Source organism: Neolamprologus multifasciatus, chromosome 6 (assembly GCF_963576455.1).
Source record: "Neolamprologus multifasciatus chromosome 6, fNeoMul1.2, whole genome shotgun sequence".
NCBI classification, from domain to species: Eukaryota; Metazoa; Chordata; class Actinopteri; order Cichliformes; family Cichlidae; genus Neolamprologus; species Neolamprologus multifasciatus.
The window spans coordinates 15,561,407-15,575,365 of NC_140444.1; the positions used below are offsets into that span (position 1 = coordinate 15,561,407).

At 37.8% G+C, this 13,959-nt stretch overlaps 1 protein-coding gene across 4 annotated transcripts in view; it reads right to left on the reverse strand.

The window, feature by feature from the left end:
• The window catches only part of stx8 (syntaxin 8), a 65,237-nt gene extending 51,478 nt beyond the window's left edge, over positions 1-13,759 (reverse strand). For all 4 annotated transcript variants that reach the window (XR_014874491.1, XM_085162227.1, XM_085162228.1 and 1 more), the window contains exons 1-6: positions 13,627-13,759; positions 12,247-12,346; positions 12,056-12,150; positions 11,746-11,856; positions 8,046-8,179; positions 7,135-7,227 (exon numbers count right to left, since the gene is read on the reverse strand). Coding sequence is in view for 3 of the 4 variants with exons in the window: in XM_085162227.1 (XP_085018353.1) it covers positions 7,135-7,227; positions 8,046-8,179; positions 11,746-11,856; positions 12,056-12,150; positions 12,247-12,346; positions 13,627-13,643 (550 nt within the window). In the remaining variant the exon portion in view is untranslated. The remainder of the gene's footprint in view (positions 1-7,134; positions 7,228-8,045; positions 8,180-11,745; positions 11,857-12,055; positions 12,151-12,246; positions 12,347-13,626) is intronic.
• Positions 13,760-13,959: the final 200 nt, after the last annotated feature.

The window sequence follows — 13,959 nt, forward strand, 5'->3', positions numbered from 1 at the left end:
AGGAATACTATATGTAAAATTTGTGTAATCTATAATAACAAATGGCAGTAAGGGGGTGTAGAATAAGACACTCTAAAGCACACAACGATAGATTACTGGCAATAAAGCCAAATTCATCAAAGAACACCTTGCCCAGTGAGTGTTTGTTTCCAACGATGTCTCATCTGCTTATAAGACAGTGGTGGGAAAGGTTGTTGAAATCATACCTTCTGGATTTTTCCCCCCCATTTTCCTCATTAGTCTACTCTTTTTTGGTAATATGCACAATTAATAGTTTGTGAAAAAGCTTACAAGTGCCAGTATGGTGGCTATGTATATTGTGAGAATTGATGGACTAGCTAGGGAGTGGAAGGGAACCTCGCCCAGTCTCCATACAGGCCTGTTGGTAGACATCTGGAAGGGATCCGGGTCTGAAAATGAGCTAAGTATGATAGACCACAACTCACTACTGCATCATACTGGGCTTCTTTGAGTGCCTGTCCACATGCACAGCATGTCTGTTAAATGTGCATCTAAGCACTTTTAAACATGCATGTACATGAAAGCTAGAAAGCAAAACAATAAGCCTAGAACAAAATTAGGTCCCCACAGGAGTCGAATCAATCTGTCTGCCCAGTTAACATGATAAAGTTACTACAAAGCTGGAAGTAAGAATAACTAGCCGTATGCTGATATCTCAGCTGGCAGATTCTGTCCATTACAGATATACAGATACAGATAGATTTTCCATAGCCATTCATTTTCGGTGAGACAGAAGCTTCTTTAATAAAGCAGAGGTGTACTATAACTATAGGTTTTTCTACTCTTTCTTATACACATAGAATATTCTGATAATATGATTTTGTCTGATTATATATGCAGTTTCTAAAACACAGGCAGCTGACTTCAACACAGTTTATTAGAGGAACTAACAAAGTCACAATGCCAAAGAGGCAATACTTGAGCTGAACAGACCATAAAAAGATTTTATTTTAGATTTGTTTTTCAAAAGAAACATCAGCACCCACAAACCTGCAACGTCAGGATCATTTGATCCACAGACCTGTGGTTTGGGTGGTTCTTAATGTACTACAATATCACTTACATTATGATACAGAGAAACTAAAAATGAGTCACCATGATGCATAAAAAAGGCACAAACTGCTTTAAAACTGGCTTCATCATAAGTTGGCCACTACAGAATACCACTTTCAATTTCACACTTTGTTTTTCCATTGATGTTGGACTTTTGACATTATTGGTGTTGTTAAATAATAAAGAACATGTAAAACGCTTATACAAATGTGTTTCCTGTTGTTTGTGATGGCTGGAAAAAAAATCGCTTAAAAAAATAACTAATGCATAAAATTGTCACAATGTGGTACAGAAGTTGTATGCTCACAAAAGTTTTTGTTTTACTGTGAAACCTTTTGATGTGATTTCAGTATTTGCTGAGCAATAGCTAACCATCTTAACAGTGGCAGGTGAGATGGCTAAAGCAAGCACAAATGTTTTTCCGGGTGTCTCCACCATGACTCTCTTTTACCACTTTGACAAACCATTTTTCTTTCTGGAGTAAGAGCAATCCTGCCACTGGCTTTTTAATGTGGGGCCTTTCTTGCAAACATCTATCACCAGCACACATTTGCTCCAGATGGATCGAGATAAATCAAAGTCAAGATGGTGAACAAAGACTGCTGCTTGTAATGCAAAAAACACATTGGGGAAAAAAAAGACGAGTGAAAACCTACACGTTATTATTATTTTATTCTATTCCTTTTTTTGGTTGTTTTGGAGAGTCAAATCTCCTTATAAACACCTAAGTTTTTCATACCCTTGATTGCCATGGAAATCTTGTTAATTCCCAGCATCAATATTTTGCTGTACTTAAATTTTTTTAAATGCTTTATTCAAGCAACAAGCCGGTCAAAAAGAAATCAATGTTAATAAACAGTAAAAGATATGAAAATTTTGCAGTTAGGGATTGCTTCAAAGAAGAAGTATGTGTGATAGAAAGTAACCTACTGGCACTGAGCCACCGTGTCAGAAAAGCACATAAGGAAACATTCAACCTTTTAATGTATGGATTTTTTCATGCAACCCACCACAGAGTGAACAGGACTACCAATGACTATCACATTGAGATCAATCACTGTTTATGGCGGAACTGCTGGAACGTCGAGAAATTCTACACAAAAAAGCCAGTGTAATCACAAAAACAGTCAAGAAAGCTTTTCTAAATAAGAGAAAGGGTCTTAGTCCACTGAGGGGGGACAAAGAAAGCATGATTGATGGAATGTCTTTAGACGTTTTTCCATTAGTGTCTCAAAATGTTAATTTCTTTACTGTTCCAAACTAGATTATTCATCATTCACTATTGGTGACCCACATGCCACTGTCAGCCCCCTCTCCTTCGCAACTTTATCAATAAGACACCAAAAAGGCCTTAGACAAAGATGGATACCAACATGGATAAATAGAGAAATAAGAACACAGGGACTCGTGATTGATTATGGCATATTTCTGATGGCCCAAAAGTCAGGCTGGACAGAGCATCTTCATTTGGCTGGCTTTTGTTTTCCCATCAGACGTACGTCTATTAAGTTTAAAAAAACACTTTAAAGCCCTTCACGATGTCCTTAAAGTTGTCATTTTCTTATGAGAAATGAAATTATGAGAGTGTGGAACATTTTCCCTTCATCCTCTGTAGCTCTCAATAATTCACAGTCACACACCAGTCAGCCAATCTGGTGGTCACATAAGATGATGCTCTTTTTCGGCTCATTGCAAGCTTGACATTCCTTTGATGACAACACTCTTCTGGACATCGCTAACTCTACGCGTTTCCATTTCGTCTGGAAAACACTACTCACTAGTACCAGCCTCGTTTTCAAACCAAGTGAATCAAACAAACAATAAATCAATCAACAGCTCTAACCACACAGACTTTCTGCCAGTGCCATCATTAGTATAGTTTATTTGCTCACTGAGCTGTTTCTAAAAGTAGGAGCAACCAAGAGGTCTGCGTTCTCTGGGGTAGCTGTTGATGTCACTGTGCAGCAGTGAGTGCCTCTCTCCTCTCCATCTACTGTTTATTTGAAGTCATTATTCCTCCACATATTGGCCCTTTAAACGCTCTGCTAGAGCAGAATCAAATCAGTGATTTAATAATCATCTCAAAATTACGTCTACTGTGATCTGTTTTTAAAAAAAACAGCTAAAAGATTAGTGGACACTTGGCAATTAGCACACTTCAGTCTGGGTGGCGACATGCATCAAAAGGTTACACAAACTGACCCATTGCAGCGGCCATTAAATATCAATAATAACAATAATGATATCAAAAAGAACCAATAGTAGTTGGTAAATGTAAAAAGTAGTAAATGTAACTTGCCGATCGCAGACTGATAGTAGACCAATTCCATATTATGGCAACACTTATGGCAGGTTTCAGTGCCAGTGTTGGTATGTTTGACAATCTCACAGCAAAAATCAAATGAGTCATTTATTAGAATAACATAGGCCAAATACAAAATTCCTGACCAAAACTAAGCAGAAAACTTTCACTCTCTGCGTTTACATTTCCTGGTTTTTAATTACATATAAGATTTGAAAGAACATGCCTTTACCATACATGGCATATTTCACTTCTGCAGTATTTCACTACCAGTCAAATCCAATTCAAATGTGCAATTTAAAATCTAACAAATGAGACAGCCTCAAACTTTGGCCAACCTTTTCAAAAGAAGCTAATTTAGTAAGCTTGCCACTGTCTGTCACTCATAAGTAAAAGACATTGACATGGACTGATGTCACCGCTCCAGGCCGCAATATGAGAAATATCAACACCAATAAAGCAAAATTAATGTTGATCTTTCTTGGTAGTGAGGAAAACTACAGCTGACGCGAGCTGTTTTAGTTGGTGTCGGACTATTTTCGGCAACATTTATTGTGGAAATGAGAACATAATAATCTTTGGCAACATTACATAAGAAACATTAAAAGAAAAAACTGATGATGACGTGTCATTTAACTAATTGTACCACATAAACAACAAGGATTGAATTTCTTATTTTACTGCAATTGGAAAGAAAAGTGGGAAAATGTGCAGTTTGCTCATTTTAGTCTTTTGCTCAACGCAAAGTGAGATAAATGGTCTGCTTGCTCATTTCTACATTTCGTTCTTTTTGATTCAGTCAAACTGAAGGGTTGAGGGCTTTGGGTTCATCTTAAAACCTCTGAAAAGGGTCAACTTCATTGCTGACCTCACCCGGAATCGTTTCCCCAAAAGGAAATGACTGCAACCTCCACTGCACTTTGGTCATGAGCTAGACTTGACGAGCCAAACTACAAAGAGCTTAATCTATTTATAGGGAAACACTGCTACAGTACAGTGATCAGGGGGAAGAGGAACCCCACAAGACGGAAAGACAGTTGGACGCCGAGGTTACACGCCAACTGTCAAAATCAAGTAGAAGTCTTGACATTCTCCTACTTTAAAACTTAAATCCATTTCCTCTACCTCTCAGAAAACATTCTTCTGACTTTTTATGTTGTCAATTTTTATGTTAAATGCAAGTAAGAAAACTGCCTTGAGAAATCATCCTTTGTACAGAGGAAATAGATTTCTGTATTTTTCATTTTTGATGGCAAAGAGCATCAAATAATTAAAGTTTTTATGCTTATATACAAATACAGTTTGTATCTAAGCAGGAGAAATTATAATATAATATCTTATTTAAGAATACAGCTACATTTAATGCAAGTACTCAAAAGATCTACAGTTGTGTTGCTAGGTTAGAGTAGTTTCAGTTTTAGTCACTGTTGTATCATTTTCCTAAATCAGTTCTAGAGAAATTGTCACTAGGTAAATTGAAAGTGTTTTTGCAATTAAAAAACTACATAAAAATATAGAACATATTAATCCTTTTCATCTTTTTTTCATTTTCACCCCCCCCCCCCCCCCCCAGTCTAAGAGGTACAGATATTACTGACAAGAGACGAACAAAAAAGACAACAAAATGGAAGAGAGTAAGGGGAAACATTTTTTAAAAGGTTATGAAATAACAGTCTGCTGTCAACAGTGAGTGAGATGCAACTGAAAGGGCAGAATAAGAACAATCATGGGAAGCAACATAGGAAGGTTAAAATTAAAAAAAAAAAAAGAAATAGTGGAAGAGCAGGCGCTGTAAATCATAACCTGGTGTAAACGAGTTAAAAGAACTTTAGGCCTGGCTGTAAAATGTGGACTGAGAACAAGGAAACTGTAAGAAGCTCAGACTGCTCCATCAGATGATGTTTATACACTTTAACAGCATCCCGCATGTCCCCAGATGCCAGTTTCCTTCACGCACCACAAACTGCTTCCATAACCAACACATACAGTGAGATTACTACCTAATATATTGATTAGCAGTCTTGAGAGGAGAAAAAAAAAGTAGTAAAAAGTGAAGGTTTCTACATATTTACTTCAGATTTGGTTCAGGTTACAACACATGGAGTCCATTACCCACAGGTGTCACATTTTTCGGCCTTTACAGCAATGAAGAGTTCAACTACCAGAAAATCTATTTTCAAGATTCACGTGAGGCCTAAAGACAAGTTTTTGTTTCCAGTGTTAAAATAAAACAAGAAAAATAAATTTTAAGTTTCAACTCCCCCATTGTCCAATTCAGGTTCATATTTAATAACAAAACTTTGCAACAAGCTGGGAAAAAAAAAACTTTTCAAGGCACAATAAACACACTAGTTGGATAATTGGAGCAATACTCTGTCTCTGATTCAGTGTGACAACAGGAAAGCAGACAAAAGTCATCCACATTTCCTTTCTTTCTATTCCCTTCACTGATCATTGTTGACCATCATCAGTTAAACATCTGTCATTTCCTCACAGCAGAAGGAAATGTTGGACGTTTTCATACCAAGATCATTCGGTTATACAACCTCTAGACTTGTTTGGGCACAACTGCTCAGACAGGATATTACAACGCCTTCTACTCCCAACTGGAAGCTGGTCATCAAAGCAGAAACACATAACTGTACTAGGAAAAGGAAAAAAAAACAAACCCACCAGACGAGCAGGTCCTATAAGGTTAATCAGACAGTCAACGAAAAGAAAAAAAAATTCATTCTTTTTACTTTAACTTGGCATCACACTACGAAAATTTGTTTTATAATGTCAACAATACCTAATATAAGATTTAGGCTTTATCACCTATGGATCTCTGCAAATACACAACACCAGTGTTTACAGTCACTGCTAATTGCTGATACTTTGATGTTACGTGTTTTAAAGATAAGCTGGCTAACCACGGAGAGAGAAACCTTCAGTTTGAAGTTTACCCACTTATACTCAAGTGTCTGTGACAAAATCCTAGGCATAACGTCATTCAGCCTCACCACTCCCTTATTATTGCTGTGCGTTAAAATATCTACTTTCCTCTTATATTAACTCTCACTTTTACCCCCTGATTTTCACTAGAGGAACTGACAGATTAATGCATTTGTGCTTTCTGTCAGTGCAAACATTAAGAGATAGCACTCACGGTTACATTTTCTTTTTACAAAAAGTGATAAGATATGGATGTAGTTCCTCTCGGTAAGGCAACACCCTCAGCAGGTTGCCTATTATCCTCTCTAGTGTGCAGGGAGCAATGCATTAAAATAATTGTTTACCAGTTGACAGATGTTCATCTTTAAATCTTGCGTCTCAAGTACCACCCATCTAAGTGAAAAAAAAAGAAAAGGTCTGGAGCAATGCGCTCAATTCTGTACAGCACATCTGCCTGTGATGGAAGCTATTTATGGATTGAGGAGTGATATTTTGCCAGGAATAACTCAAAAGTACCATTAGTTCTGAGCAGATCTGTTTTTTTATTTATTTAAGCTGCCTTAGCACAGGGGTTACATTTCTCTTTAAGATATATGACAAAGGACATTGGGGCGGACCTAAATGTGATGCCAGGTGCTATGATAATAGTAGGTATGTGCTGGGCACTGTTAGTTATGTGGTGGTGTGGGAGAATATTAATGTCTATGAGGCAAGTAGTTCCACTGCAGAAGAGAGGTATGGCTGACTGCTTTCACACTGTGTTGTGTAATGTGTCTGGAATTTGATGAATATGTACAGACACACGCACGCACATAAAACCTTACCATTCTGTTCATCCAGTTCATTGCCAATCTCCTGGCCCATTATCTTCTGTCGGCTGATGACAGCTGCTAGTGCATCCAAGCCTGCATCCTGAGCTGAGATGAGAGGAAAGAAAACAAAGACTGTTACAAGCTTGACCATGAGACGAAAAATGAATCAACTGATTTTATGTATTGTAATTTACCATGACTACAAAACAAGGCAAAATGAAATGAATGTGATGAATGATACACAAAAAAAGACAAATGTAGTAGTGGTGACATATATATGTCGTAAATATTTGTGAAACTGGAATGACAGGCTGCTCGTAGACGAGACGAGAAGAGAAGAGAAGAGAAGAGAAGAGAAGAGAAGAGAAGAGAAGAGAAGAGAAGAGAAGAGAAGAGAAGAGAAGAAGAGAAGAGATTTGGCCTCTGCAGGTTTCTAAGTTTGACACACTCTTTACCACAGGAATTTTTTTTAACCACAAGTTCATGGGCTTGCCATTACCCAACTCCACCAGAAATCCCACGTGGGACACAAAACCTCCATATGGTTTGGTTTCATTGTCTTAACAGGAATCTCTGATCCCAAAATGACAATAACCAGAGCCGTAATGGAGACATTGCAATGAAGTGTCATATGGAATCAGGTGAACTAATGTCTGGGTGTTCAAGTCATGTCAAAGCCAAGAGACAGGGGGAAAAAAACGGTGGTGAGTTTACGATGTTCCTTCATGGTGTGAATTATGATGATGCAGTTATATGCTTTGTTCGGTCAGCACAGGTTTAATACACATATGGTATTGCCTGGGACTTACTCGTTATCTATTTATTTATTATATATATATATATATATATATATATATATATATATATATATATATATGAAATTTACTATAATTTTAATTGTTCTTGAACAGTCATGTAGTTACCCTCAATGACTCGTTGTTGCTGCTGTTTAATCTCTCCAAAGGTCAGCCCCTTGGTCTCATCCGATTCGTTGATCAGCCAAGGGTTGGCTGAAGTGCCTCCACTGGCTCCTGCTCCTCCGGCCATCAATGTGGACCTGTGACATATAATCATAACAATTCTTAGTTTCCCAGCATTCTTTCAAAATAAAACAAACATAAATAGTAAAAAAAAAAAAAAAGAGGTCTATAATGAAAACTAAAAATTTGCTTTGGAAATTAAATTACTGATACTTTCCAAACAAAGCACAAGCAGCAGTTAAACTATGAAAGTAAAATGCACATCTGTACTATTACAGCAATTACCTATACCAGAAAAAATCTATCAATTCTATGCTTTTTCTAGGATCTATGACACCCCCACAGATCACAGAAAAACACTGGTTATTTACTTGTCTTTTAATGATTAAAAATACCTCGGCTTTTGCAGTATGTAAACAGTGCATGTTAATCTGTCACAGAACTATGGACTGCAGAGGTTTTGCTCTGACAACGTGACATATAAGAAAGCTCTTTACACTTTAATGTGCTGCGCTAAACAACCCTGTGTGGTTTGAAACCTATTCTCCTCCTAATAGCTTAAAGCTGTGTTTCCGACCCCCACCAGTTTTGACTGTCATGCTGTGATGGGTTCAGGGTCTGTGAGTGAGGCTGGTTTTAATTGCGTCTCTTCAGCGCTGTCTGTTGGTCAAACCCAACATAAAGGACCTGAACCACATACAGCTTTACCAGAAATCAAGACAGAAACTGATAATTTGACTGCACTTAATTTTATCAACCGTTCAAAACCAGATGAAAACAGCTTGCTTTTTTTGCACAACTAACACAGAACACTACTTTTAACATACCCCCATTCACAGTCTGCTGACTGCTTCAAGTCACCTCTGAAGTAGCCACTAAAGTGCTATTAAGGCTATTCACAATGCAGGCAGGCCGAGGCTGATACAATCTGAAAAGAGGGTGAGACAAGACATTTAGTCTAATCTCTCCAACAGGTTTGATTACTCTGAGACTATGTGCCAGGCTTCCACTTCCTCCATGCAAGTGTTTTGTGTGAAAATCCAATTAACAAGTCAGCAGGGAGCGCCAGAATCAGTCAAGTGGATCTCTTGGTACCCACAAAACACAGGCTGCCACTGCAGAAGCCCGAACATCCCATTAATGACTGAGTGACTTAGACAGGTGAGATTTAACTACTTCCAACTATTTCCACTGCAATAAAATAAAATGGAAAGGTTCAGGCATAACAGTGGGAAGATGGATCCATGGGCCAGCAGGGTTAACTCAGGCTTCAAAATAGCCGCCTTCTTAGTCTGAAATGGAGATGCTTGGAATATATTGTTTTGGGGATGGATTAAAGTGTCCCTTTGGCAATGTTGTTCTACTTTTTTTCTATCCAAAGTTCACACAAAAAAAGAGTTTAAAAAAGTCAGCTTAGATTATCCAGGCATGTCCATATCTACTCCTTCCCACATTCTGTCCTCAGAGACCACACAGTGGGAATGGATCCTACCCACAAATCCAAATTACCCACCACATATCACCATTAAATTTAGGTCTCATTGAGCAAACCAAAAGCCATATGACCACATGATTACAGTTTGCCGAGCTAATTTACTAGCAAATCTCATTTGAGTTTTTTTTTTATTATCAGAGCCTTTTATGTAATTGGGTGTGTGGTCTGTAAAAAGATGAAAGCCAGTGCAAAGCACCACTAAGCAGATCAATCACAAAACCAAAGCTTGTGAAAGATATCAGAGAAAGGCAGTCCCATCAAGGCATCAGCACACGGGTTCTCTAAAGTCTATTGAGCTAATGAAACTGAGAAACTTTGTTCTCGTATTTTGGTATTTTAGCTACTTGTCAAAAAAATAAATTAAATTAAATACCACCACAATAAAGCGTGCTGTACCAGGAATGTTGAGCATCCACAGGGATGCAACTAAAAAACAGCCATGAGAAGCCAGGGAAAGTTAACTACATAACATCATCTCTTCCTGTTAAAGTAAATATCGCCTGGCCCACACCAATTAAAATCTTACACAAAATAATGACTCTACCTAAAGATTTGCTAGTTATCATGTCTGCCTCACAGCACTGTCAACCTACAATGGTGTAAAACAGTGGTTCCTTAAAACCACAAGAAGAGGCAGTCTCACAAAATGAGGCAATCCCCTGAGACTCCCCTGAGACAGCAATGAAATACATATACTTAAAGCCTGGTACAAATCATTTTCATCGCTGCATCCCATTTTCCCCTTCACAATATCTATACAGTGAATTGACTTTTTTTGGTAGCTTCCTTAACAGACAGATATGCCAACACGGGCAGCTGCAGCCACTTGGCCTCGTCTCAGATCATTTTTGTCACTGAGTTCTTACCCGTGAACTGTGCCTGTGCTTTTTGCAGAACTGTTATTACAATTATCTGCCAAATAATATGAAATGTTGTATTGTATAGCCCATACAATAAGTTTGTATTCAAATTTTGGTGAATGTAATTTTTGTATATTATTAGCGCATTTCCTAGGAAGAGCAAGGGGAGGGGCATATTAGGAGACAGTGAGAGAGAAGGAAAGCAAGTGGACGAAGGTAAGAGAATGGTTTGGACGTGTGCAGAAAAGTGATATTGGATATACTGGACAAAGGATGTTGAAGATGGAGCTGCCAGGCAGGGGTAAGAGAGGAAGGCCTAAGAGGAGGTTCACAGATGCTGAAGGAGGACATACAAACAGTTGGTGAGACAGAAGAGAATGAAAGTAATAGAGTGAGATGGAGGCAGATGATCTCTGTGGAGACTCCTAAAGACAGCACCTCACAGGTATATGTGACAGCTTTGTGCAATGGCGCCATACAGATGTAGCTTGCTAAATAGCAATGGCCAAAATATAATTGAGGATTTATAATATGGAATCCATGACATCCATGTATATCTTTTATATACAGTGGCGGTATCCGGCTCTTTCCTTAACTAGCAGAATATGCTGTGTAAGTATACAGTATAGAGTACACTATGTCAATTGCTAGTAATAAACTTGCTCTTTCTGTTTCCATCATTTGCGCGTGAGTGCGTGACAAATGTGTAATCAACAGTGCAAAGCAAGCAAATCCATTAACGAAAAAGAATTAGCTATGAACTTAAGCACCCTGTCAAAATGGTAGGCACACAGACTTTCCTCCGAGTGACAGCACCAGGGGAGGTCATACAGGATGTACAAAGACTCGCTGAAAGTTAGTGACCGGTGGCATATCATCAAAGCAGAGACCAGAGTCTATGACCTCTCAGGTCAAGAACACAGACAAGAGAATGAGGATTCATTATTTGTAATTGGGCAACCAGAGGTGGAAATTGTACTAAAAAAAATTCTCAAAGAGGACAAGTTACAAAAGGCAGCGTGATCTGAGCAGGATGTTCATCAATCAGTGATGCTTGGTTTGCTTCTTCTGACACTGACCGAGAAGTGACAGAAATTATCGGTGAACAAATATTCCAAAGTGGGCGGAGAAGTAAATAAAGTACTATGTCAAGCACTACTGTGATCAAAATATGTTAAGATAAAATGAGATCTTTGAAAGCGGGACAATATGTGATTAGTGATATTTGCACTATTCATTTTCTTAACACTTTATCCCGTTTATAATAACTTAACATGCCTAATGTTACCTGGAGGGTTCAGACTCTGTAATATCGCCCTTGAAAGTTGCATTTAGCTGCTTCTCTCTGGTTAGCAGGTCATCAATGAGATTCTGCCTCCTGTCAGCTTCAGACTGCATTCTGATGAGGTCATGATAAGGTCACACAAAACATTCGCAATGCTTTAACCACTTTTGATGAGCAGGGACAATTTATGTTTCTAAAACTTAAGCGTGTTGCATTATTGAGGTCATTTTCTAAACACTCTAATGCCCCCTATTGGAACATCTCTGCCAATGTAAGCAAAGCAGGCTCTTCACTGTTCCAAACTGAAGGATACATGCGGCGAGACGAGGATGCCCGCAACAAACCCTCCTTGAGCTGAGCAATATTTTGTTTCAGCTTCTGAAGTGAAGCCCGTAGCGTCATGTTTATCTGAAAAGACAGAGGATAAGCTCACTACTAAGAACAATCAACAAGACAATAGGAATGTGAAGGCAATACTATTGTAATTATGAGGTAAGAGGCTACCTTTGCAGGGTTCCCCCCCGTTCTCTGTTGTCTGTTCCGTTCATGGATGTTTTCAGCTATTTCCTGTGCCAAGCGGCAAGTGGCATCGTAATTTTGTAACCTGCAAATGAAAAATGAGAATTAAAAACTTGAACTGCAACATCATCAGGTAGCCAAAGATGAAGTAGTAAAACTAAGATTAAAACTAAGCATTTTAATATAATCATGAATTATATTTTCATATATTTAATTTTTACTTTTCATTACAAGTAAACTTGGTGTGTTTAATATAAAAGATAAAAAAGATGATGCTTTGTGTCATGGTTGTATTACTCCAAAACCAAACTGAATTTAAACTTTCCATGAACATCCTCACAGTGTAACAAGTGTTGCTTGGCTGAGAAGTCATTCGCAAATATTTTTGGGTCCCTGTGTCAATATTGCACAGAATTTTTTCCCCCACACTGGACTAAAAAGATGTTACCTTTTACACAAATGGAAGAACTGCATATGCATATAACAGATACTCAGGAGACAGGGACCTTTCCATCAATGATAAATACCTCTACTTTTGAATTGACACAAGAGGATGTGGAATTTTCTTTATATGTCTTGATTATGCTTCCTTAATATCAACACTGTTGTGAAAGTCATAATGTCTTTGATGAAAAAGTGTTGGCCCCTTTCCTGATTTTTATTTTTATTAATTTTTTTGCATATTTGTCACACTCAGGTTTCAGATCACTAAACAGATGCACTGTATTTTAGTTTCGGGCAACTTCTTGTTTGAACTTTTTTGTGTGTAGGTTGTAGCAAATGAAAAATAAATAAATAAAATATTTCTAAACTTAAAATGTATATTTTGAAACCCCACAATAATCATGAAAATAACGATTAAAGCATAAAACTGTGCAAACTAAAAATTAACCTATTGAACAATGGATCAAGTGAAGACTTTGGATGACGTATTGCCTTAATCGAAAAGCATGAGCTAAATGGCTATCAGAATCATTGTTATTAAATATCATTATTTAATATTACTGTAGCTTATAAAGCGTCAGAAACGCAGCACACGCTTTGGTTTTATCATGTGACATTTTTAGCATTCCTTTTTCCCCATTCTCTAACGCTATTTGATTTGCTGTTATAAGTAGACCTGACGACAACGACAACAAATTGTTTTCTAATCCGAATCTAAAACCACCAAGTTACTTCCCGACACACGAAGCGATTACTTTTTAATCACAAAACAAAAATACATGTTATTTTATTTGGCTAATCTTCGTAGCTACCACTTTCGCTAGCTATATTCAAAGTAGTTACAATGCGTAGAAATAATATTTGTTCTCCTTAAAAATACGTCTGAGTCATTTTACTTTTGCATTCAAGACAATGACTTACCAGGCGTCCTGAGACATTATGATAAAAGTCAGCTATTAACCCAAGTTTGAACCAACTATCCGGCTGTAATCACCAGCAGCCTGCTTCTTGTTTTGACGAGACGTCACTACGGTAAGCGACAGGGACATATTTCCCAGGACTTCTACAGAGTGCGCATTGTGATAGCATAATGCTGCCCTCTGTGGGTTAGGATTTGCTGTTAATTTTTGACTCACAGGTCAGTTAAAGTGTAGAAATTTCAGGGCTGCTCGACTAACTATTTGGGAATTTCAAACGAAAAAACCACTTCAAGCAGAAATAAAGACTCATGGGAAAGCCTTAGACATGGATGAC